The sequence below is a fragment of the Peromyscus eremicus genome, chromosome 9 (genome assembly GCF_949786415.1).
Source record: "Peromyscus eremicus chromosome 9, PerEre_H2_v1, whole genome shotgun sequence".
Lineage (NCBI taxonomy): Eukaryota > Metazoa > Chordata > Mammalia > Rodentia > Cricetidae > Peromyscus > Peromyscus eremicus.
The window spans coordinates 108,181,040-108,208,025 of record NC_081425.1 but is presented as its reverse complement, the minus strand read 5'-3'; the positions used below and the strand labels follow the sequence as shown (position 1 = coordinate 108,208,025).

General features: G+C 44.8%; 1 protein-coding gene across 2 annotated transcripts in view; it reads left to right on the top strand.

Moving 5' to 3' along the window:
• Ptprg (protein tyrosine phosphatase receptor type G) overlaps nt 1-26,986 on the top strand; it is a 701,914-nt gene that overhangs the window by 470,895 nt on the left and 204,033 nt on the right. For both annotated transcript variants that reach the window (XM_059274234.1, XM_059274235.1), the window contains exon 5: nt 22,109-22,204. In XM_059274234.1, coding sequence (XP_059130217.1) covers nt 22,109-22,204 — 96 coding nt within the window. The remainder of the gene's footprint in view (nt 1-22,108; nt 22,205-26,986) is intronic.

Here is a 26,986-nt window from a genome sequence, read left to right as displayed (position 1 = left end):
ACTGTTAGAAAGGGCAGAAGGAGGGCACGATTCAAACCATAAATTTCCTGATCCAACTCCCTAGTGAACAAAAGAGACAAAATTCAATCTCCAGCCCATGTGATTGACATCTAGAGGTTTGAACAACCATTCCATCACCCATGAGACAGATGCATTCATATCCAAGGACTATGCATGCCATCTTCCAGGCATGGATAGACAGGAAATGTGAGACCAACACCCTGTTTACACAGGACTGACTTGGGGTCATCTCCTGGTAACAAGTGTTAGCTGATTTTTGTGGGATGAGAGCGTTTATATATACTTGCCCTGTTCTGTGTGCAGAGGGCATTCAGATAGTGTTCTTTTTGGTCTAACTAGGAACAGCATCTTGGCCTCAGCACTGATATGTATAATTCTGATTTTTATTGTAGGATATTTAAAAGTATCCTTTGCCTCCTGTCTGTAAGGTGGCACATCCTCAAACATTACCAAAGGCCTCCCGAGGGGCAGAGCCAGCTTGAGGACCTCTGACTGGGTAGGAGGGAGGCACCATGGCTGAACTGGTCTCACATGACACTTGTGCATTTCCCTCGGATTTCACATCTGTTCCCCGTGAGTGCCTTGGGGGGTGCCGTGCAACCCCCATAGACATGGGAAGGTGATCCTCAGCCAAGATGGAGACTTAGTGAAGTGAAGACCCATTACACATGTATCTTGATTTGTTCAAGGCAGGACTCATTGAGAATGAGTAGGAGATGGCACAGATTCTTCTGATCAATAAGGGACCATTCCTGCTCTCACTGAAAAATAAATGAGTCAGATCATTCATTTGGGAAACCTTTGCCATTGACATCAAGGTTCTGATGTATCCTTGTCCTTAGGCAAAGGGTGTGGTTACCCTGGTCACACCTGCAAGACAAAGACAGTTTGTAAGACCAATGATGTTTTACATTGAGAAGCCACAGCTGTTTGCAGCTGGCCTTTGGAGTACTGTTGGGAAGTTCTGAGTGGAGTCTATCATCGGAGTTATGCTGGTTCTCTGCTGCTCAAGAATGTGGTGGCGTGTTACTCTTTTAGGGAGGAGTGCCCCTTTGAAGTTGGCAGTACCCTTTCCTGAGTCATGTCCAGTTGTCTACATGGTACACAATGGTGTTGTGTCTTTATACCAGCCAGTGTGTTGCCCCTGGCTGCGACCGCTAATGTGGTTGTACACACTGATCACAACCCAAAAGACTGAACACAGAGTATAGAAGTTTATCAGTGAAGAATGTCCACTAAGAGGAATAACTAACTGCCAATGCAGTACAGGGCAGGTTTACACTCTGAGAGCCCTAGTACCAGTGCCCTGGAAGGAAGGGCTGGGGATGGAGCTCAGCTGGTGAAGTATCCCTCATTCAGGACTAAGGACTGGAGTTCAATCCCAGCACCTACATAAAAGCTAGGTTTGGTGGCACATTCCTGTCCTCCCAGCACTGGGGAGGCAAAGGCAGGTGAGTTCCTGGGGCTCAGTAGCCAACCAGCCCAGCCTAATGATCAGTAAATTTCAGGTTCAATGAGACTCCGTCTCAAAATAAATCTAGATGGTCCCTGAGGAGGAATGACATCTGCAGTTGACCTTTGCCCTCCACCGCCTGTCCGTCCATATACATGTGCACCCATCCAGACACAAACGTACACCACAGGAAAAGGGGGAAATATATTTATTATTTGATTAGCATTCCTGAACTGCAAAGCCCAAGACCTTAATGTGCTTTTTAGAACTCAGAAAACACAGACAGCTTTAAGTTTCCTGCCACTCTGCTCCCCCGGACTGGGAAGGGAAAATGGCATGTGGTGGACTCTGTTGGTAAGAATTGCTAAACCAGCTTGTTAAACACCTTGAGGTGGAGGCAGCTGAGGAAGTAACAAGGCCCAGTACAGCAACCTGAAGGTCGAAACATCAAATTGGGATGCAATGCTTTGAATAAAAATCTAACCCCTGCCAGAAACTCCTCTGAAAACACAGCATGTATGTGAGGATATACATCCTCTTTTGTACAATTCCCCTTGGAGACAACCTTATTCCCTGTCTCAACCCGAAAGGGTGGGTGAGAAATTGTGTTTACCCAGTCACATTCTCCACAGAAGTTAATGTGTCTTCATTATGTGGCAGCTGGCTTATCCCATTCCCAACTTCACATAATAATTTGATAATATAAAGTTTTAAACTGTTGGATAACAAATTCCCATAGATTAGTACCATGTGATATTTGTAGCACATTGTATGCATTATGTAATAGTAAATGCTGTAGTGAGCCGTGGCTTGTGATAGGGAGAAAACTGGATATTTGATTTTTTACTCTATGCCAGTCCCATGACAATAGCGTGTCTTCCTTTCCCACATTCTGTTCATGTTGTTGTTGTTTTTTTACTCTTTTGGGTGCCCACCACCCAGCTCCCAAATAAATCACCCAGAGATGAATTCTTACTTATGAATGCCTGGCCATAGCTTGGCTTGTTTCTTGCCAACTTTCCTTAACTTAAATTGTCCTATCTACCTTTTGCCTCTGGGCATTTCCTGTTCTCTTACTTCTGTAAATCTTACTCTTACTCCATGGCTTGCTATGTAGCTGGGTGGCTGCCCCCCTGTGTCCTCCTCTTTCTCTGGCTACTTCCTCCTTTCCTCTCAGATTTTTCCTTCGATATATCCTCTCTGCCTGCCAGCCCCGCCTGTCCCTTCTCCTGCCTTGCCATTGGCCATTCAGTTCTTTACTAGACCGTCATGTGTTTTAGACAGACACAGTAACACAGCTTCACAAAGTTAAACAAATGCAGCATAAACAAAAGTAACACACCTTAAAACACTGTTCTACAACATGTTCATGCTCAAGAAATATCTCTGATGGCTTCTGCCTACCTCTGTCCTTGCTGTGTGGTTGCTGGTCTGGGGAGTTGAGGTGCTCTCCGTACACAACGGGTCCATCCTGGGTGCAGTTGGTCCATGTGACCCTGGTAGCAGCTGAAGGAGCAGGGTGAAATCAGAGTCTGTATTAGTAATCATGGGGTGAGGGGCACAGCTGATTCTGACCAAAGCAGCTGTTAAGATGAAAAGTCATCCAGAGAGGAAGAGCGTGGCTGATGGCTACTGTCCTTGTCTGCTTTCTGTTGCCGTGATGGACACCATGACCAAGGCAATGTGAAAGGAAAGCCTTTATCTCATATTATACTTCCAGGTAGAGCAGGAGCTCAAGTCAGGAACGAAAGTGGGAGCCATAGAGCTTACTGGCTTGCTCCAAGCTCACCTCAGCTACCTTTCTCATACATGCCAGGACCATGTGCCCAGGGGTGGCCTTGCCCACAATGGGCTAGACCCTCCCACATCAATCAGCAACCAAGGAAATGCCCCTCAGATGCACCTGCAAGCCAGCCCCATGAGGCATTTCTTCAGTTAAGGTTCTCACCTCCTGCCTGGCTCTGACTCCCATCAGTCAGTGCACTCCTTCACACCTCTACCATGGCTCAGACTCCCGTCAGCCAGTGCACTGCTTCACACCTCCCCCATGGCTCTGACTCCCATCAGTCAGTGCACTGCTTCACACCTCCCCCATGGCTCTGACTCCCATCAGTCAGTGCACTGCTTCACACCTCCCCCATGGCTCTGACTCCCATCAGTCAGTGCACTGCTTCACACCTCTGCCTGGCTCTGCCTCCTGCCAGTCAGTGCACTGCTTCACACCTCCTCCGTGGCTCAGACTCCCATCAGTCAGTGCACTGTTTCACACCTCTGCCTGGCTCTGACTCTCATCAGTCAGTGCACTGCTTCACACCTCTGCCTGGCTCTGACTCCCATCAGTCAGTGCACTGCTTCACACCTCTGCCTGGCTCTGACTCCCATCAGTCAGTACACTGCTTCACACCTCTGCCTGGCTCTGACTCTCATCAGTCAGTGCACTGCTTCACACCTCCGCCTGGCTCTGACTCCCGTCAGTCAGTGCACTGCTTCACACCTCCCCAATGGCTCTGACTCCTGTCAGTCAGTGCACTGCTTCACACCTCTGCCTGGCTCTGACTCCTGTCAGTCAGTGCACTGCTTCACACCTCTGCCTGGCTCTGACTCCCATCAGTCAGTGCACTGCTTCACATCTCTGCCTGGCTCTGCCTCCCGTCAGTCAGTGCAGTGTGTCACTGCCTGAACTTGAGATTGATCCCAAGGCAGAGGCTTTTTCTTCCTCAACTGCCAACTGCCTGTGAGTGGTCACCACACTATAGAGAGATGAGGACTCCACAGCAAATGACCCTACAATGTGTGCTGGAGGGCTGTCCCCAGGAGTCAGATCTGCTAGGGAGGAACAGCAGTCTGCAGATGGTCATTGTCTCTCACCAGCTGTGTTCATTGTTTTTAAATTTGTTTGAGAATTTCATACATGGATACAATATGTTTTGATCAGACCCATACCCCACTCTCTCCCTTCTGTCTCCTCCCATACCTCACCACCACTTTTCCCTCCCAACACGATGTACTACTACTTTTGTTTTTAAAGCCACTGGGTAGTTCTGCCAATGTGTGCTTGGGTGTAGGGCCATCCTTTGGAGCATGGACAGCTTGTCAGGACCACAGCTGAAGAAAACTGACTCTCCCTCATCCCAACAGTCATCAATTGCCAATAGCTCCTCAGCTAAGGGTGGGAGTTTGTGAGCCCCTCCCCCATCCACACTGGCATTTTGGCTGACTTGATATTGTGCAACTCTTGATTATGTAGTCATGGCTTCTGTTGAGATCATATGAGCAACAGCCTTGTCATGTCCAGAAAGCACAACTGTCCTCCTCTACCTCTGGCTCTTGCACTTTTTCTGCTGAGTTGTTTTTTTTTGGGGGGGGGGGCGGGGTATGATGTAAATGTCCCACTTAAGTGTTAAGCATTCCCCAATCTCTTATTCTCTGCGCTTTAATCAATGGTGAGCCTCTATTTCTCGTCCTGTGCTGTAAAAAGAAGCCTCAGTGGAGAGAGTTGTGAGGGCCACTGATCTGTGGGTATAAATGTAACCATTTAGGGACACTTAATGCTATGTCAATTTAGCAGAATGACAGTAATCAATTCTTCCCTTGGCCCATGACCTACTTAGACACAGGTCTTGGCTCAGTTAACATTGCCAAGTGTGAGTTCATCCTGTGGAGCAAGCCTTAAATACAACCAGGAAGAAATCGGCTACTCTAAAATCATCATGGAGATAGCTATCTCGCTAGACCAGTCTGCATTGTGGCTTTCAGAGTTTACATCTGGGTGCAAACTGTGTCCAGATGTGCTGATTCCTTTCCTTCCACAGTAACATGCATAGGACCTCTGGCACTGTGAAGGCAAGCCAGTATGGATGAAGCTTCTCGGTCAGTACCAGCTTGACTATCTCCAGGTCCTGTGACTCAAGTATATGTTGTTTTAAACATCCCTCAAATCCTGAAGGGTAACCAAGAACACTGACAATAGCCTGTATTATTTGGGGGCAGGGGTGTCTCCATATACTTATGCCTAAGAACTGGAAGGAAAGTAACCCATGCTTGGCACTGAGCATTTTACTTGGTAGGCTCTGGCGTCTGAGAGAGGCATATTTTCTGTAGAGGGTAACTTCATTTAAACCCTTTCTCTGTATGTGCATGCTTTAGGAAGCTTCTATGGTAGTCGTGCATTTCTATACAGGTTTCGTAGATCTTTAGTGTTTAGTACCCCAGCCCACACCCTGCCTTCCCATCCTCCACCCTATTTAACTCTTCCTATCTCTATATTCCTCCTTCCCCTACATGCCACCTCTGTTCTGCTCTCTTCCCATGGCCCAGTCAGAGTGGCTAAGATCAAGAGAACAAATAACAAAAAAGTGTTCTCTGGATCTAGGGAAATGGGGACACTTATTCACCACTGGTGCAGCCACTACAGAGACCAGTGTAGATGTTCCTCCAAGAGCTAAGAAGGAATCTACCACATGATCCATCACTACCTGCCCCCGCCAGGCATATTCCCAAAGACTGTGTCTGCTACCACAGAGACACTTGCTCACCTATGTTCATTCCTGCCCTATTCAAATGTCAGAAAATGGAAGTAGCCTAGATGCCCATCAACTAGTGAACGGAAAGTACACGCGGCACATAATCCCAGTGGAATATTATTCAGCTACAAAAAAATGAAATCATGAAATTTGCAAGTAAATGGATGAACCTGAAAATAATCATTTTGAGTGAGGTAACCCAAATTCAGACAAAGGCCAGATGTTCTCTCTCATATATAGATACTAGCTCTGAACTTCTGGATAGATGTGTTTCAGTGGAGTACCTGTAGAAGTCAGGAAGCCAGCTGTGTTCCTGAAGTCATTCCTCATCTGTCCAAACCTACCTTTCTAGTCTTTAGAATGATTGCAGAACAGCACCTCTTCCAGTGAGTTGTAGGAAGGCAGCACTCTCTGTGAAGTGCTCATACTGCGTTTTTCTAAGCAGTTTGCAGGCTTCATAACAATTCACATGTGTCTAGATAACTTCTAGGTAGCCATTGATGATGACCACACGAGTAAACTCTGTGATCCTAAGAGGCAATATTTCTCAGCATCTTCATAAATACTTGTTACATAGAGACACTCCCTCTGAGACCTCCCCAGGGTTACTCAGAGATTGTACTGGGACTGTGGACTGGCCTGCAGATATGAAAAGGGACCCCGTGCACCACTGGGCCCCTTTTCATCCTCCTTTGGGGTTGGTGGCTTGTATTATGGTGTTTTAAACGGTACTGACTCTGTCTTATCCAAGTCATTTCTTCATCCGAAGCCTACATGTCCAGATCTTGGAAGAAACAACAGTCAAATCTCTCAAGAGTCATCTCGCCCTCACTGTGTATTTCTGTATTTCCTCCTTTAATTGAAAAGTGTAATCAGACCATTCTTTTTCAGTTCTGCTTAATACTCCATAGTTCAGACATTGCTCAATTGATCTAGTCATTCTCTTAGTAATTGGCAGTGAACCTGGCTTTAGTCTTGTGTTATTATAACTCATTCTTTTTTGAACTCCTCTGTAGTATCAGCAGATACTTCAATCCCAGTGAAGGCAGCCAGTTTTAAATATGTCCATTTAAACTCTCCTCTGCAGTAAGTGCTGGTCAGGAGGTTTTGTGAGCACATTTGTCAATGGTAGCTGATTGGTAGGTTCAGAGATTCTGGACCAGACTTCCTGCAGACTTCTGGGTATGAGCTTCTGTAATACAGATCTGAGACAAGTCGAGAATACATGTGTTTGAGCACAGTTATCATTAGCATCTAGTCTATGTGGACACTTTCTGTGTCAGTCAGCTATTGAATGTAGGTAATGAGCAGAGTCAATTGATAGCATGACTAGGGGGCTGTCTGTGTACTATGGATTCTTGTCTTCATAAAGCCATGCTTTGATATTTTGTTGTTTTTAATCTCCTTAAATTTCATTTTATTCTAAATTAGTAGCAACTACCCACTGAGATTTACCCTCTAGAGCAGAGGTTCTCAACCTTCCTAATGCTGTGACCCTTTAATACAATTCCTCATGTCGTGGTGACCCCCCAACCATAAAATTACTTCATTGCTACTTTATAACTGTAAATTTGCTACTGTTGTGAATTCTAATGTAAATAGCTTATATTCAGGATATCTGATATGGGATGCCAAAGGGGTCACGACCCACAGGTTGAGAACTGCTGCTCTAGGGTCTCAGCATGTTCTAGCCAGAAGGACTTCACTAGAGCCTGGGAAACAAAGCTTGGCTTCCTGTTGGCACCAGTGTTACTAGTTTGGCAGTGACTGAGTCGTAGAGAATGCCAGTGGGGTTCTGCCCATTAGCATTCTTTGCCTGACCATATGGTGGGTAGTGGGGTAAAGTGTCTGAAAGAAAATCTATTAAAATATTCCTGGTGGAATGTAGGCGGTGAGCGTAGAGGTGTTCACAATGATGCTCTTTCAATCTCTGCCCTTTGTTTAAAATGCTCATGATGAAGCTTCGCACATGAAGCTCATGAACTGGAATGAAAAGATCAGAAGAGCAGCCAATGAAAGGCTTTGAGATGACACAGTAAACGATCAGAATCAAGTAATCGGCTCAACAGAAATAGGGATTTTTTTTACAAGTTTTATGCTATGTTGATAATTATGAAGAAGGGGGAGGAGGAGAATGTTCGCAACATTCTATAGTTGTGACTTTTCTATTTCCCTGTGGTGTTAAATCTTAGCCCCAGACTCTTGAAAGGATGTATGGAATCCTCACATCTTGTTGACGCTGTCCTCATTCATGACTACATTCGTCTCATTTTCACTCAGAAACGGGAACTTGAACTGATTGCTCATGATATTAGTACCCGTGTGGTAGAGCTTGCATCTAGACTTTCATTTTTATTTACTTTTTTCCAATGGCTCATTCTTATTTTTCTAATTGTAGTAAATTACACATAATATAAGATTACCATTTCAATTATTATTTTATCATTTCAATTAAGTGTGCAGTTCAGTGATGTTTACTACATTCAGAATATTATGCGGGCATCATACCATCCATCTCCAGAACATTATTATCATGTCGCACTAGAACTCTACCCTCATGGGACACCAACTCCCCAGTTCTTCCTCACAAACCCTGCAGTGTCCACTCAGCTTTCTGCATCTCAGGATTTGACTTCTCTGAGGGTATCATCCAAGTGGAGAACTCGCATTTCCTAATGGTGTCTTCTCTTTACTGTCGGATGTTATTTCTGATGACGTGATTCTGAAACCCAGTGTTAGTCCCTGGTGAATTCCTGGAAAGGAGGGTCTCTGAGCCAAGCAGTTGTGAACTGTCCTCTCCCTAGACAGTGCTGCGCTCTGCCCAGCAAGCTCTGCTTCCCTCTCTAGTTCTCAAAGGTGGCTTTGTGGAGTGTCACTTTATGACCAGATTCGTAGGAAACTGGCAAATAAACTCATCGGAGTGGCTGTGGTAAGTCCATTAAGAGCCGCATCGGAGATGGAGACATGGTCTTTTTTTACTTCTGCCTCCCTTACAGTGTTGGGGAGCTTGAGTCATCTGACTCCTGGCATACCAAGTGACGAGTGAGCCGTGGAGACGCTCCCAGCCTGGTGGGGCTCCATTCCTCAGAGCAGTTGGCAGAGGAGGCTGCTGCTAGCATGGTGTCCCCAGATCCAGCCGTTGGTTTCTCCCGCTCCCTCCAGAGCTGGGGAAGCATTTTCGGGTCTGCTCTCTTTGAATCTTACTTCACCCTTTTCTTTCCTCATTTTAGTTGTTTCTGTATCTTCTAGCAGGAATGTTACAAACCCAGCAAGGGTTTTAAATTATCCTGAGAACAAATTCCTGTCTGGGTCCTTCCCTGGTTTTGCTCCCTTCTTCTGAGAACCCCCACCAGTGTGTGGTGCTCCCCCAGCTGTGCTCACTCTCATCATTTCCAAGCCTCCGCACACATGCGGGACATCCAGTGTTGTGGTGGGGCATGCTGTTTTGAAAATCGAATGTGGTCACAGTGTATTTAATTTGCACATTGGCTTTCTCCATTGAGAATGTACATTCAGGAACTTTCAATGAAGATTAATCACTTCCTTTCCTCTTCTCAGTGAGCTGTTTTGTTAATTCTCCTACACATTATGTAGAACAAGTTTTTTTCTTTATATCAACAACATTGAGGCACAGGTATACATGCGTTTGCCTTTGAACTTCTAGGGCCTGTAGCAGAGCATTGATTTGTCTAAATAAAAAGCCTCAGTGAGTAATGAAATGGCCATCATTAGGAAAAGATGAGGGAAAGTCTTTATTCTAAATGGCTATCAGGGCAATATTAAATGAAATTAGAAGCATCCATCCTGAGGATGATGAGTTTAAATTAGCAATAGTGTAAGAAGTGTGTGTGTGTGTGTGTGTGTGTGTGTGTGTGTGTGTGTGTTGACATAGATGTACATGCAGGTGTGTGTGGAGGCCAGAGTTTGACCATGGTGTCCTCTTTGGTTGCTTTTGATATTTTGAGGGAAGGTCTCTCACTGAACCAGGGGCTCACTGACTGGCACACTAGTGGGCTGCCTTTCTCAGCCTCCGGGCACTTTGGTTACAGATGTGCACAACATGGCTGTACTTTTATGTGGTTGCTGGGGACTAAAATTGATGGCCTCATGCTTGCAGGGCAGGACCCTCCCAACTGGCCGTCTCCAGCCCTTCTCCTCGTCCTTAGAGGGAGTGTACAGTGTGTACATTCTTCTCAGAGGATGGTTTAAGCCACTTGCAGGGGCCAGTTTTGTAGCAAGCACCTTTGCTTGCCCATAGACTTTTTGGAGTATTGAGTCCTAACCATTCTGGTATTCTAAGCCCTTGAAGATTACAATGAAAGCTCTGGACTTTGTAAGAACAGGACTGAAGGTATGTGGTTTTTTTTTTTTTTTAAGTGTATTTGTTAGCTTTTCATCAGAATAAACAGGGGAGGAAGGGTTTATTAGATGTCAATCCATCCTGGTATGGAGGGTGTGATGGAGCAAAGCAGTTCACCTTCCCAGCATCCAGGAAGCAGAAAAAAGGGCATGCCTAAGCTGTGTTCATTGTTCATTGTTCATTTGTTCTGAGTCCCCCACTTAGAGTCCATATTCAGGGCAGGTATTCCCCTCTTACTTAATCCTCTCTGAAATGGACTCATGACTAACAGGTTACTTTACTAATCTGCTAGATGCTTCTAAATCCAATTCTGCTGACATTAAAATCAAGTATCAAAAAGGGCTATGAGCTTATGGTCCTAAAATGGAGACATCAAAGTCCAAGTGGTGAGATGTGATGGACACGGGCCATTGCCGTACGCAGCCTTGAGCAGCATGCCAGGGCACGTGAAGCCTTGTTGGAGGGTAGATCCAGAGCCTCATAAACTGCCCTCTCTAGCAGGCATCTCTCTACAGCTGTTGGTTAGAATGAGTTGGAACAGGAAAAACCTGCAGTCACCAAATAAGCACTTGCTTCATGCTTGGCTCTGGCACCTGCCCCCCCCCTTCCCCCCCCCCCCCCCCCCCCAGTGCTCATAGAGGTTACAAAGTGATCCTGTTTTAAGAGGCCTCCAACTGAAACTCAAAGATGGCCTTAGGAGCATTCTGCTATAGGTGTTCTAATTGGTCAATCTGCCTCATCTTAGAAATGCACCACAGTGGACTCAACTGACAGAACTTAAGCATTTGAGAAGTCACTCGGTATCTTACACATGTTTCCTCAGAAATATTTTGCATAAAACATTTCTTTTGTGTTTTATGTAGTTTTGTGTTTGTAAGCTAGAGGACAACTTCCTGTGTCTTCTCAGGAGCACTGTCCAGCTTTTAATTTTAGGAGAGCATTTCTCTCACTGGCCTGTACCTTAGCAATCAGGCTAGGCTGGGCTGGCCAGTGAATCCAAGGATCTGCCTGTCACTGCCTCCTCAGTACTGGGATTATAAGCATCCACCAGTGCCTGTGACAGCTTTTCACAGATTCTGGGGATCAAACTCAGGTCCTGATACTTGTGCCTGAGCAGTTTCCCCGCTGAGCCATCCCCTCTTCCCATTGCCTTAGCTTGTGGAGATCCTGTGGCTTGTTTCCGTGCTTCACAGGAGCAGTGGATAACTGCGTTGCTCATCTTTGCACAGAATCATGGGGGGGGCACTCTGGCTGGGAGTAGGGAAGGGGCCACAACCAGTGCCACGCCTGTACTAATTTTCCTTAACTTAATTGCAGTTTTATAGCCTCATGATGTCGCCCACAACCCATTATGGGGTAGAGAGTACAATATGAGAAGTAAGGAGTGAAGCATAATGGGAAATGGGGGCAGGCGAGTAACATCCTGAGCTTTGGCTTCCTTGCATTTCGAGATGGGAGACATATTGCCGATTCCTAGTTGGTTTTGAATGATTTATAGCCTTTTATTTGTGGTGAGTGTTGCAGTCTGTGTTGTCATGGAAATTCTATTGAATTTACAGGCCCATTTATCCAAAATGATTTTCCAGATTCATTTCATGGTGAATCATGTGGCTGTTACTTCCAGATACAAAGCGATTTCAACCAAGTTTCACTTTACAAGGAGCACAAACACCAGTGGTGATTTTCATGTTTCTGAAATACAAATGTGTTTGTATTTCCATGTGCACCCGGGGACTCTCCCTGTCCTCTGTCCTCAGAGTGGTGAGTTCCTCTGGGTTTCAGAGCCAGCTGTGTGTCTGTGTGTGCACACGAGCGTGCGTGTGTGTGTGTGTGTGTGTGTGTGTGTGTGTGCTATAAGCATGAGGAAATTGGCTTGTTTTTATTTTGTTTTGCTTTTTCTAATAGGGTCTAAAAAGTTGAACCTAGGCAGTTCTCCTGCCTCAGCCTCTCAAGTGCGGGGAGTACTGGTGTGTGCCACCTTGCCTACTTTTTATTTTGTTAATTTTAGTTTGAATTCTTTTCAAAATGTCTTTATTTAGTGACCCGGTCTCTGTAGGGAGAATGTGGACAGACATGAGGACATACATTCTACTTTGCTTATACTGAACTGCATTATGCCCTGACACTCTGTTGACTCTGTAGCACCCCTGCTGGCTTTTAAGTTGTGGCAATCCTCCTGCTTCAGCCTCCCTAGTGCTAGGATTGCAGGCATGGAGCATCATAGGCTCTGCAGGGACAGACTTCATTCACCCCAGGCTCAATAGCACAACTGCTTTGGTAATTTTGTCTAGTCACTACTGAAGCATCATATACACAGAGGAAAGTCCATAAATAATAGGCATGCAACCGAGTTCCTTCTGGTAGCTAGTGCTCAGGTCAGAAAGAGAGCCTGCTACGTGCCTTTCCAAGGTTCTGCCTGAGGGGGAGCCACTATGCTGCCTTTGAACTCAGGTTTCCTTCCCCTCCTTCCCTTCCTCCCTTTTGTGCATGTGGCTTGTGTGGTTGGGCTCTGTTGGTGAGATCCGTCTGTGGCTGGAGTGAAGCTGTCCCTGTTTCTTTATCCGTTACCCTTGGATACGGGATGTTCTCATCTCAGAACACTGTAAGGTAGGCCTTTCACTGAGCTATTGGCATTTTCTCTCCTCCTTCCTCTTAAACTAAATTTAAAGCCACGAACAACCGTGACTTGCAGTGTGGGAGACATGAGAGAGGTGCTTTACTTGACTAATTTTATCTGCTGTTCCCTGTAGCTTGGTGCCATAGTTTTTCTTGAGTGTACTCTTGGGGATGTCAGTAGCTTCCTTCATCCGTGTCACATAGCTCTTAAGTGGGAGAGCTGTAGCTTATTGTCACCTTCCCTAAATGTGTGATAAGGGGTTAGAGCATGATACAGTTCAGAATATGCAATACAGAACCTACCGCGTTTCTTTCCAGACTTGCGCTTAGCTTGAGGTGAAAACTTCATGAATCATTCAGTGAATTCCTGGGAAATGCAACGTGCTTAGTCACCAAGGATGCAGATTCTTCCCTGTCAGAGGGGAAATGCAATGATGTGTCCTGGGTCTGGAGTTGTGAGAAAGTGTATAACAGAGTAAAGAAGTTATAGAGAGAATTCACAATAGACCCCCAGTTGTCCTGACTCCTGCTCTCATGGCCCTTAGACCTCGTGTGCACGTTGGGATCATCTGCTCCACAAACTAGAACTCCAGGTACAAAGGAGCTGGAGACAGTTCCAGGGTCCATGGCAAAGGCAGAAAGGGGTTAACGAGGATCGGGGTGTCATGTGCTGAACGGCATGGTATTAAGCAACCCTTCCAGAATGTTGATGTGGATGGTTATTTGAATGTTGCTTTGCCCACAGAGATCCTGAATATTCATTCCTCTTTAGAATTTAGCTCTCCTAAAAATACTCTTTCAATGAAGGCTGCTTGAGCCCACACCTTTTGGCGTGACTCACTGGGAGACTGGCTGGCGTGTGGAAAGGATCGATTTCACCATAATTGACATATCCCTTCTGCTTGTAGAGATTCATGGGAAAATACGAGCTGTCTCCTTTATTCTTACTTTTCTAAAGCATTGCTTAGTGTATCTCCAGGCTGGGAATGGCCTCTGATTTTCAGATGGGAAACCTGAGTGAAGGGTCTCATAGGCCCTACCCATTGTGAGTAGTTACAGGATGCTGGGGGAGACAGAGATTTTCTTCAGTGATGTAGCCACTAGTAAGCGGCTGTTTCCCTGTGAATAACTCCACACCCATGCCCCTTCTGTACCTCTAATTAAACTAAATGCAACACCAAACAGGGACATGAGAGTTAGTAGGGAGAGTGCCGTGGAAGAGGAAAGGGATCAGCAAGACATGGAGAAATGAGAGGGCAACGGGACGCATGTGACTGTGATCTGGGTACATCATATACACAGGAAATTTCACAATGAAATCCATGCTGTATATAGTTGATATATGCTAAAAATAGATAAATGAGAACAAAATCTTCAGTCAACAAATGAGCTCTGCATCCACAACCAAGTACCCACTCCCCACCCCCACCACCTCATGGACAGTTTTCTCTCAGGCACAAAAGGGTGGGCTGGGTTGTGACTGGGACTGCATTCCCCTGGGAGGAGCCTGATTCTGGTGAATGAAGATGTGATGGTCAAGTCACTGGATCAGACTGGTTTCATCCTATGATATGCACAGGTCCGTGTGATCTAGTCTTGAGTTTGATGTTGCAATCCTGTGTCTGAAGGCTGACATTGCCAGAGACCTCATACCTTTGGCTGATTAGATAAGACCCAGCCACATCATGGAAGTCAATCTGCTGGACTCTCAAGTTCTCATGAGCACATGTGAAATCTTGAGCACATGTGAAAAAAATACTTTCTCATAACACTACCACAAAATCTAAAGATTCTTCTAAAAATAATGACAGGAGCTGGAATGGGGCTCAGTGGTTAAGAGCATATACTGCTCTTACAGACAATCCAAGTATAGTTTCCAGCATTCTCATTAGGTGGCTCACAACCATGTGTCACTCCTGCTCCAGGGGATCTAGCGCCCTCTTCTGGCCTGCTCAGGTATCTGTACTCATGTGCATACATACAGACGCCCGTGCCCAGACATTTTATTCACAAAAATAAAAATAAATCTTTATAAAATATGTGTCCTGGATCATTGGGAACTCTGTGTTATCAATTATCATATAATATACATAGTGCATTTGTTTACCATTTTCTCTACAATTGAAATGAGCAAATCTCTTTTTTTGTTTGAGCATCATATTCTTAGTCCAGAGTCAGTTAGGAAATGGTCCAATGTCTTGTGCATTAAAGAAAATTTAATATATATAATCTGTGTTTAACAGAATCATACCTGGAGCTACTTAGAGACTTTATGGTGACTTTGATCTGTATCAGTACCTTCCCAAGGTTTTATGCCAGAAGCTTAAATCTCTTTGTTCTTTCAATGTCCTGATCACATTTTGTCTCTTGGTATTCATTTCTGGAAATATCAAAGGCTTCATGAATTTGTTGTTGACTTTGTCATTTGGAAATCTTTTCTTCACGCCACTCAGTGTTCCCACTCATTTTATTCCTTCCAGCATCAAATGAACAGTATTCGTACTGACCAGCACTGTCAGACACACACATATCCTCGAGCCAAGCTGATTTATGTTCCGCCTGCAGAGATCTTTCTGGCTAATGGCATTGATAGAATTAAAGAATTGGAACGTGGGTTCATGTATGTGATGGTTAAACTTGATTGTTAACTAAACTGGATCTGGAATCACGTGGGAAACCATTCTGTGGGCATGTCTGTAATTTTCTAGATTGGATTAATTAGAGCAGGAAGATCCACACTGCATGTATATGGTACCATTCCTGGGGACTTGGGTTCTGGGCTGAATTAAAAAAGGAAAAGTGATTTGAGCAGCTTTACACACTATTCTCTATTTCCTGACTGAAGCTAGTGTGAGCACCTGCCTCAGTCCTACCCCCTGATTGTCCCACCATGAAGTCCTGTGCCCTGGAACTGTGGGCCCTTGAATCAGTGTTGTGTCTGTATAATGTGTATACAGTCTGCCTTCACGATTGCAGCAGAACAGCAGAAGAACTCGGGTTCCCTTTCTCCAGCTCTCACACCACCCACTTCAGATCAGCCAGGAAGTCAACCTAACTGATGCTCATTGCATTTAGATTGTCCTTCTGCAGCTTTTTCTTGCCCACTGCTACATCCCAACTGGCTCTCTGCAGATTATCCCCAGCCATAATTAAAAACCCGCCTTTCACTTCCTCCCTCCTGTACTGCCATCTTCTGTGTCCTTTTCCACACCACTGCTGTCTGGTCAGATGTCACATGTCATCTTGGATACTCCCACACACACCCACACACCGCAAGCTCTCTTTAAGATTTATTCAGTCTTTTTTCATTTTGTACATTTTTGTCTGTCTTGGTTGGGGGCATATGCACATGAATGTATGTGTCCAGAGAGACTGGAAGAAGGCACTAGGTCCTCTAGTGATAGAGTTACAGGCATTCGTGAGATGCTAAGTATAGGTTCAGGATACTAGACCCAGGTTCTGCAAGAGCATTATGTATTCATAAGCCGTCTCTCCAGGTCCTCTAACTTTCTGTTCTGCAGCATTTATCTGTGTGGTCTTTCCTGTATGAAAACTTCCCAGCAGTCCCAGTTAACTGGATCATTCAACCACTGGCCTTTCCTCTGAGCTGTCTGGGCACTGTCTCCTTATTTATTTCTCTGCGACTTCCCCCCTTTGCTTTGTGTGGAGAGTACGTAAGGGAGATGGACGTTTCTAAGAGATAATACAAACTTGGCACTTTCTGAACCTGCGGAGAAGGACTCAAGCGGTCTCCTCTCTTGACTTGGGGTAGTTTCCTGTTGCCTCCATTGTCACAGTCGCTTGAACACTGTATTAGGCACACAGGCGTAACGTTAGAGAATGAGCTCACCCTCGTGAAGACGTCCCATCCTCCCCCTTGCTGGACTAAAATAGGCTTTATTTTAGTATGTATTTCATTTGACCATGACCTTAAGCTCTTTATCCCTGCATCAACCTAACTCTGGCATTCAAGGACAAAGCTAACCTTGTTTCATTAATGGCACTTTGGTCTTTCCAAGCATTGACTGTGTCTTCAGCCATCATGGCGTCTTACAGAGTCACCATTAAGCAGATATTCTTGCCAGGTGGAAGGAAGCACAGTGATGAAGACCTTGAACTCTTGAGTGTAAAAGGTCACTTTTCTGTACTAATGTGCTTTCTTTCTTTAAGAGCTTGGACTTTAGAGGTCTTACAAACCCTTGCTTTCCTTGCCTGAGACTCATGGTAATGTCTTATTCACAGGGTGTTAATGAGCATTAGCACAGGATTTGATATACTGTAGATGGTCAATAAATGTGTGAAAAATAACAATATCAAGTCTATTTCAGATTGATCCTTTGTGGTTCATTCAACTTTACATGCACAATGATGCAAATTGAAAGAAAACCACATTAAATCACATTGCACCTAGAGTCGATTTAAATGAGAGGGAAATTGTGCAGAGTGAGAGAGAGGGCCGCGAGCATCTTAGTCTCTGTGTACATTCCTTAGCACCCAAGGCCATGCCGCGGTGTCAGCCATCACCATGCCCATCCCGTACGGCAGAGCTTGTGCTGGCATCCCCCCCCCCTTACCACATGTGTCCTGGAAGGGGTGAGGCTTCCTTATGATTGGTTTTCTCCTGTAAATGACTACTTTCTAAATGCCATGTGATGTCATATGATGCTCTTGGTAAGACACACCTAACCTGGCTAGAGAAATACCTGGAGGGTTGTCCAGTTCTTCCATTGCACTTGGTAGACACTCTCAAGCCCATCCTGTCACTCCTGGCTTTGTAATGTTGACTGAACAGGTCTCATGAATGTCCCACAGCACACTGTGTCGGTAGCTTTCTACTTTAGTTTCATTCAGCCTGTCTTTGTGAGAAAGGACAGCCATGTGACATACATTCACAGAGTTGATTCAGTTTCCTTTCCTGTTCAGAATACATACACTGGCCTTCAGCTATACTGTGTTCTTGAAGAACCAATGTTTTCCTTTTTTTTTTTTTTTTTTTTTTTTTTTTTTTTTGCCAAGGGGTTAAGGGATGGTTTTCAAGACAGAGTTTCTCTGTGAACCAGCTCCAGCTGTCCTGGATCTCACTCTGTAGACCAGCCTGGCCTCAAACTCACAGAGATCCACCTGCCTCTGCCTTCCGAGTGCTGGGATTAAAGGTGTGCGACACCACTGCCAAACGTGATGTTTTCTATTTTTATTTAGTACATTTGGAAAAAAGTGAGTTCCTGAGTCTTTAAAAGAAACCAGTATATGCTAGAATAGAATGGCTTTTGGGGGGAGGGGGCAGGGATGGATAAAGTGTAAGCTGCAGCCAAACCAGTGTGCCTGATCAGAAGGAGGTAGTTAAAAAATAAGCCAAGAAAATGACAGGAGCATTCTGAAGGGTCTCCTGCTGGGCCAAGCTGGGGCAGTTTGAACATCAGGATGATAATGTTAGGAATAAGTACCATCATGGACTGAATCAAGTAAAAACCAAAACAAGTCTGTACACACAAAACACATGAATGAATAAATCTAGAGAAGGGACAGATATTCCTTGTGTGAGACTCTTCATTCAGGAATACAGAAAAAACAGAGTTAGAAAATCATTAATGAATGTTAAAACTAGTACATGAAAGGTGAGGAACCAGGGTAGGAATGTTGTTTCACACTGTATCCCTAAAAAGATCTTTTCATTTCCAAAGGAGATGAAAAACTATAATGGAGAAAATTGTCCAAGGTCACCCTTGAAATGATTGAGATCAACAGTCCTAGTATTAGGAGAGACCCATGCCATGTTCACTCTGACCCGGTGCCTTGAGTAAAGACAGTAGTGTTGCTGGCGGCTTGCACGAATATACCACCTGAATGTGACCTTGAGAAACTGTGACAAGATGGACCACAGTTTTATGTAGAATTTCCTTGGGGCATCTCATTCTCAGAGTCAGGAACGCCAAGGACTTGTTCCAGATGGCAGTGGGAACAGACAGCGCAGATGTGGTCACTGAGTGCAGAGTTTAATCTTATATTGCATCCTGCACCCAGAACTGTAAGATGATCTGTAATGGGCTTTTATTGGGCACTTACTAAATTTGAAAGTGAACCAAGAGTTGGATAATCGGATCACATCAAAGTAAAATTTCCTTATTGTAACAATTACACTGCTATCATGTAAGAGGATAGCCTTATTCTTAGAAATTAAACACTTAGGAATTCAGCACATGGGGCACACTATCTCCCTCATATTCCCAAGTGATTGAGGAAAGACAAGGGTGTGGTGGTAGTGGGATGTCTACAGAGCGAGTGCAGGGCCAGTGGGACAAAATGTAAATTCTTGGTGGATACGGCACAGTTAGACATCTGTGTCACTGGACTTTCCAGGTCTTTCCCTTAGCTCATATACAGCTTGTGTCCTATTCCGTATAGAAGGATTTACTCTATAGTAAATGTCCCTCAGATCTGTGTAAAGTCTATGGTGGGTATTACTTTTTCTGTTATTGTTTGTTTTGTTTTGTTTGTTTCAGTCAAGATTTTCTATATATCCCCCTGCCTCAGCCACCCAAATACAAGGATTCTAGGGATGCATCACCCCCCTCCCCCATGGTTTGGGTATGGCTTTTGAGAATAAATGCAGAAATTGGCATTTCTAAGGGATCTGACATTGAAATGGTTTATCAGGCAAAACTAAATCAAAGGGACTCGGTATAGGTCAAAACCAGGGTCATGGTGACTGAATTAACCAAAAAGGTTTGCCAGAGATATCTTTGCAAAATTGATTTCCAGTCTCTACCCCATTTGTTTCTTATCAACACCAAATTGCTAGAGTCCAGTTAACCCAGCGAAACTTTATCCCTTTATTTACTTTCTTATCTTTAGATAGCTTCAGATGTTAAGATAATTCAATAGGCTTCAACTTGAAAGCAGTAGCAAGAGAAATTGATGTGTCCAGCCTGCCCTAGTGGTTTCTTTCTGAGACATTGTATTATCCAGGTGGGTGGAGCCTCCACCTAAATATGTCTTCCAAAAATGCATTTCCTTCCTGAGCTATATGTCAGAGTGCCCTTGAAGAGGTCTTAACGTAGTTTGTGGCCCAGGCTACTCAGGTGGTGCATTGAACAATACTGCTCTGTTCAGGGGCTGAAGCATAAGCTTTCTGGAACCCCTACTTTGAGAGTCTGGTGGAGACTGTTTCCTCGCTTTAGTGGCATTGAACCTGAAGCAACTGACCCAGTATTAAATAGTTTTAATCAGCACCTTGCAGAGTGGGTTTTTCTTAGTGTAAATTCATGATGTCTAAAGCTGTCCAGACCGCCAGTATTGGTGAGAACTCAAGGTCTTAAGAAAATGAATTTGCTTTAAGAGAAAAATATCACAAAAGAATCTGCCTCTTTGCCCCATCTACATAGATTCCTGAATTTCCCAGGAAAGTGATTTGTTACAGCAGGCTTCATCTCCCCTCAGAAATGCTTGTCACCCTTGCCTTAGCATCTCAGTTCATTTTGTCATGCAGACGCCATTCACCTTCGCCCTATGCGGAGTCACCTTGAGTTCACTTTGTCTGCTGGGAATTAATTATTTGGTATGGAATCTCCAAACTCCCAGCTGGGATATGATCATCATTTCCATTACAAACCATTCTAGCACACCATTTAGGAACTGGGGGGAGCAGTGGTAGAGAAAGATGAGCTCTGCCATAGGAGATCTGATTTTTTTGAAGGAGCAGGGGTTCCTGGGAGACTGAGTCCAATGCCATTCATACTATTTTTAGTTTTTTAATTTTTAATTATATGTGTATGTGTGTTTTGCCTGCATGTGTATGTATGTACGACTTGTGTATCTGGTGCCCAAGGAGGCCAGAAGAGGGCGTCAGATCTAGAGTTAGAGGTGGTTGTAAACCACCATGTGGAGCCTGGGAATAATCCCTGTTCCTCTAGAAGAGCAGCCAGTGCTCTTAACCACTGAGCCGTCTCTCCAGCCCTCTTCCTAGGATTTTTAAGAACTCTGCTGGTGTTAGCCTGTGTTGTTGTTGGATGGAGTGCTGCTGGGATCTGAGCATGGTTCACTAACACTACTCATGCACTTCCCCTTCACAACCAGTCTGCCACATAGAAGTGCTGACTCTCTATGTCGGGAAGCTGCTGTGGAGAACATTGCCTTCCACAGCGTCTCCTAGACAAGGAGCTGGGCATGCTGGAATAGGGATGCATGTAGTCAGCCGGGCAGCGGTGGCACACGCCTTTAATCCCAGCACTCAGAAGGCAGAAGCAGGCAGATCTTAGTGAGTTCCAGGCCAGCCTGGTGTACAAAGCAAGTTCCAAAACAGCCTGGGCTACACAGAGAAAACCCGTCTCAAAAAACCAAAACCAAAACCCCAAACAAACAAACAACAGCAAAAAGTAGTCCCTTTTGTTATCCACTTGTGTGCTTAATCTTTTAAGATTAAGTTGATGTGTCTGGATTTTGTTTTTTGAATAAGAAACTCTAGCTAAATACAAGAGAAGGTACTTATGGTTGGGGTGGGGGCACCCTGAGTCCAGTCTTCATGTGGAGTGGCATTTCCTGAGCACTGTTTCCTTGCCTTTGGCTTCCGTCTTCATCGTTTTTGAAGTGCAGTCAATGACGTGATGTGTAGAATAGCTCTGTGTGCACGATAAACTACAAGACACTGTTTCAGTGTTTGCACCATTCATTTTTTCCTTTGTGAAATCTCCGATATCACACTTGAGGTGTTTCCCACCATCTCCTGAGATATGGGTTACAATTCTCAGCATTTGTGTCCAAGTCAATTATCGTGTTGACGATTTCACACACTGGCTACCCCTCATGGGCTTAGCTTCCTACTTGAATGTGCTGAACTGTGTGCAAGCCCTTTGGGAAGGTTTTGTCATGAGCCAGGGAATGGCAATAAGAAGGCATCAGTAGTAGTGTGCATTCTGGGCAGCATGGATGCAGTCGTGTGGGAAGCTGTGTTGCATTCTGGAGTATGAGTGAAATGGCATGTTATGTGGGATGTGCTTGCTCAGGCTTCAGCAAAGGAAAACTATGTAAGAATAAATGGTTTGTGGGCTTAGTCTTGGGAAACACAGGTCCATTGTACTATTCTCTGCTTTTCCATAGGTTTGAAGTTTCTTTCTAATACAGTTTTTAACTATTTTACAGATGCAGATTTTCTTTTACAATCCAGACGACTTTGACAGCTTCCAAACGGCAATTTCTGAGAACAGAATAATTGGAGCCATGGCCATATTTTTTCAAGTAAGTTAACGGTGGCTGAAATACTTCAACCAGAGACTTCTTTTTTTTTTTCCTTTAATTTGCAGAATTGTTCCATGTTTAATGAATGCATCTGTTTTCTAGCTCACACCTGTCTAAATGAAAGATATTTCATATTGTCTAATGTGTGATTTAAAATGTAAATAGGTATGTTTAGAAACATAATGAAAATTTTTGCATGAATTATTCTGATTTTATTGCTACTTGACTGGTGCGCAGATTGAAGAACACATTTATCATCTAACTTACTTTGTGGCTGCGTCGTCTTCAACAGGCTCCTTCAGCATATTAACAGGCAGATGAAAAAGAGGTGGTTTTCTTTCAAGCAACTTTGAAATTTGACATTACCTGAAGAAGCATTAATAAGTAGCAGCAGCCACTTGTTAGAAAAGACCCTCTTCCTTCCATCCCTAGGTCCCCATGGCAACTCATCTTTGTCAGGACTCCTTCCAAGTTGGTTCACTTAGGAATCTCCATTCTACATCTCGGGTTTGGTTTGTTTTGAGATAGAGTCTCACATTATAATCCATACTAGCCTGGAACTCACAGTAATCCTCCTGCCTTAGCTTCTTTGTGCTGGGACTACAGGCGTTGGCCACTAGCCTCGGCTCTGTCCCTCTCCTTTCACATATTTATACTGATTACTTTTCACAGCTCCTGGATCAGGTTTCAGTGTAAGGTGGAAACCCTTCATCCTGCTACAGATGATGCTTTTCAGATGCCTGTTCTCTCTCTCTCTCTCTCTCTCCCCCCCGTGTGTGTGTGTGTGTGTGTGTGTGTGTGTGTGTGTGTGTGTGTGTGTATGTGTGTATGCACATATGCTTATGTTCGTGTGTGTGTGTGTGCTCATGTAGCATGTGTTTGTGATCTTAGGGCAACTTTGAGTGTCATTCTTCAGGTACCTTCCACTTTTTGCTTGAGACAGGGTCCAATGGAACTTTGTCCAATGGTCAGGCTCTCTGGACAGCGTTTTTCCAGGGACCCTCCTGTTTTCACCACTCATCTCACAACACCCAGCTTTTTATGTGGGGATCAAACCCAGTTCCTTCTGCTTATGAGGCAAACCTTGTCAACTGAGTCATCTCTCTGGTCCATGCTCAGGTTTTTGAAGAAATCCATTCACAGTGAAGTAGTATGTCCTTAGGAAACATGGCCGTTGTTTAGTGTGGAATGTTACCTAAGCAGTACGTATGTGGTTTGCCTTTCAGTCTTCAAAATTGTCTAACACCACTACATGCAAGTGTTCCTTTTCCTCAGAGGTCAGGGTTGGCAGGGGGTGCTCTTTTGATAACTCAGAGGGACTGATAGCCCTCTCCAGAATAAGTTTGCCACACCTGTCTCTGTGAGCAGGCTGCTTTACCATGGAGAAGGAACATTCTTGTTTGGAGTAAGTTCATTCCACTGTCCCTTCAAGTGGGGAACATATGATTGACAAATCTCTCCATTTTCCTTTTGTATAATATTTATGGACCAGCTTTAGCATTATACTATGCCAGGGGCCCCAGAAGGGACACTACCAGCGGCACGGGAATGAATCTAGATGTGGGAGTCCCTGCGGAAGTCAGAAGAAAGTGTAGGGCCTCTGGAACTTGAGTTCCAGTTGTAATCTGCCTGATGTGGGTGCTGGGAACTGAATCCATGGCCTCTGCAAGAAAAGAAACCATTTTTAATCACTGACCCCCTCTCTAGCCCCTGGCATCAGTTTTCAAATGTGGAGTCCTGTTTCACTGGGCCATGAAACTAGTTCAAGGATTTCTGGCAGCATTTTAAATATAATGAGACAGAATAAGCTAAAATTGAAAAAAAAAAAAAAAACTAAAAAATTGGAATGTATCATGCATAGTGACTCTTTCTTACACTGTCCTTAGTTATTTATGCATAAAAATATAATCTAGAGGTGCTGTGTTAAGCTGTAAGGAGTATTATTTACCATAGTCGGGGTCAAGTGCTGTGGAGATCTGTGTTTATACTGCATATTGCTGTCCTCCATTGGTCCTCAGGACCTCTCCTCTCCTTGACTGCATTCATTCACCAAAGTAGGGCACAGTGTTTGCAGAGCTGTGCACTAGGGTAGGAATCACTTGTTTTTGAGCCCCACTTCCGCCTCACAGTTGAGTGACAGCCATGCAGTTGGCCTTCCTAGGCCAGCACTCTGCCTGTGAAGGGGGACAACACATCACAGCCGCGGTCACTGGGTTGGCTCCTCACACGGAGGCGGCACTAGACCAAGGAAACATATGCATCTAACCTGTGGGGTTCTGTGGGCTGGAGACCCTCATGATATCATGTGTCTTCATTGTGAGCAGAGGGCTCTGCTCTGCTGGGTTCTGTCTGGACCCCTCCGTGCTCCTGAAGTGACCAGATTGCAGTTGGCAACACTGACATCTCATTCTGAAGCATTTCCACCTAGCTGTTAATCCAGTTTTCCGACCTTCTTGCATGCTGCTTTTTAAAGTGTAGCTGGCTGTCAGTTCCCTGCCTTCCTCCACAGCCACTGTGAGCAGCCAGGCCCTGCTTTGTGGGCTGCTGTCGTGTAGGAGAAGATATTTAGAAAGACTTCTTTTGAGTATTGGAAGGATGCATGCTTCACCAAAATGTTTGAATTCTTTTTCTTTTCGTTTTGATTCCTCCACAAACACTTGTTAAATATAGGACCAATTAGAGTCTTGGGCAGGCAAACCACTAAAATACTTGACTGTGAAATCTAGGTTTTGAGTTTTTGAAATGTTTCTAGGACACAGCTCCTATTTCATGTATGGAAAAGTTGAATGCATATTTCATTAGTTGGTACTTTTCCAAGTTTTGGCCTGCTGTCCTAGAGACAAAAACTACGGGGCAGATGATAAAAGGGACAACACTGTGGACACAGCTGTGCTGAGTGGCCTTGGTTCCTCTCCCTGTTGGGCCACCTGTGTACAGAGACATTGGAGTTTAACTTTGCCATGCAATAGAAGAAAAAGGTAGTATTGTTATTTTTTTTCAGTCTGGTTTGGTTTTCTTTTTTGAATCTCCTTATAAGAATGAGTTTGAGCCGGGTGGTGGTGGTGGCGGCGGCGGCGGCGGCGGCGGCGGCGGCGGCGGCGGCGCACGCCTTTAATCCCAGCACTCAGGAGGCAGAGCCAGGTGGATCTCTGTGAGTTCGAGGCCAGCCTGGTCTACAAAGCAAGTTCCAGGAAGGGCGCAAAGCTACACAGATAAACCCTGTCTCGAAAAACCAAAAAAAAAAAAAAAAAAAAAGAATGAGTTTGAGGGATGGAAAGAAGGCTCAGTGGTGAAGAGTGGGTACTGGCTGCTGTTGCTGAGGACCTGAGTTCAGTTCCCATATCAGGTGGCTCACAACTACCTATAACTCCAGCTCCAGGGGATCTGATCACCTCTCTGGGCCTCTGTAGAGCCCTGCACTCAGGTGTCCATACACACAAGCACACATATACACATAATTTAAAACAATAATAACAAAAAATCCTTCTTAAAAAGAAGAATAAGTTTGTAAATTTTTATTTGTCTTAAGCTGCTGATGTGGCTTAGTGGGTAAAGGTCTTCGCTATGAGTGTTTGATGGCCTGAGTTCCATCCTGGTAGAAGGAGAGACTTGTTCTCTGACATTCACAGCATGCAGTGATGCACTTGTATCCCCCTGCCCCAACCACACATCATGTGTATACACACACACACACACACACACAGAGCTGAGTAGAGAAACACCTCATTCTCACCTTGTCTTCATCTACTGCTGTTTGATAATCCAGAGTGATCCGGTGCAAGGTGCAAGGCCAAGTTCTGAGTAGATATTCAGGTCCAAAGGAAACTATACTTTGCCAAATTCTGGAGATTAGATAAAAGCCAACACTCCTTAGGAATTTACGAAGCTGGTTTCCCTTTACCGAAAGGAACCATTTTCCTTATCACTGCAGAAGGGACAAATGGCTACCTGAGCACATGCTGGCTTCCGGCTCCCTCAGTATCACCAGGACCTGTTAAACACTTCGGAGTCCAGTAGGGCTCCTAGCTCTCCTGACCTCCACCCCTACCCTAAACTTTCCCCAGCTACTCATTCTCCTTATAACCCTGGTATTCCAGCTATGCTGTCTCCTTTGACCACAGTCTCTTTGTCCCCACCCCTGGCTCCTTTCCCCCCCTCCGTTCTCCATCTCTCTATGTCCCCCTCCACCCCTCCACCCCCTACTCTGCTCCTGCTTCTCTACAGAACCAGGTCGAGCCTACTGGTCATTGTCAGTCTACTATTTTCTCTCTCTGCTCTGGACTCATCTAGATGCCTCTGGCTGTTCTCTCGCTCTCTCCCTCTCCCCCGCCATCCCCCTACAATGGAAACCTTCCTCTTAACCATACTATGGAGAGTCATGTCATCCATTTATGCTTAGATGTTGGCCCTCCTGTTTTACTCTACACACAGATCTGTTGTTTTGAGTAATTCTGGTGCTTTCTCTGCCTTTGCGATGGTTAGACCTGTAAGGTTCATAATGTTGCCAGAGTGTTGTATTTAGCACAGGCCCAGCAGGTAGACCAAGGACTCTTGTTTTGGCTTAAATGTAGTGCCATTGACCTGGCTTTATTACAGATCTTACACATGATTTGTTGAACTTGTAAAGTTTTTAGAATGTTAGGTATGGGAGGTTTTGCATAAAATATCTTGGTACTCTAGCAGTCATCAAGATGAGAAGTGTCTAACCTTCTGCCTTGGCGGGATGAGCCTTCCCACTGTAACATGGTGTTTTTGACATGCAGATGTTCTCATCTGCTCATG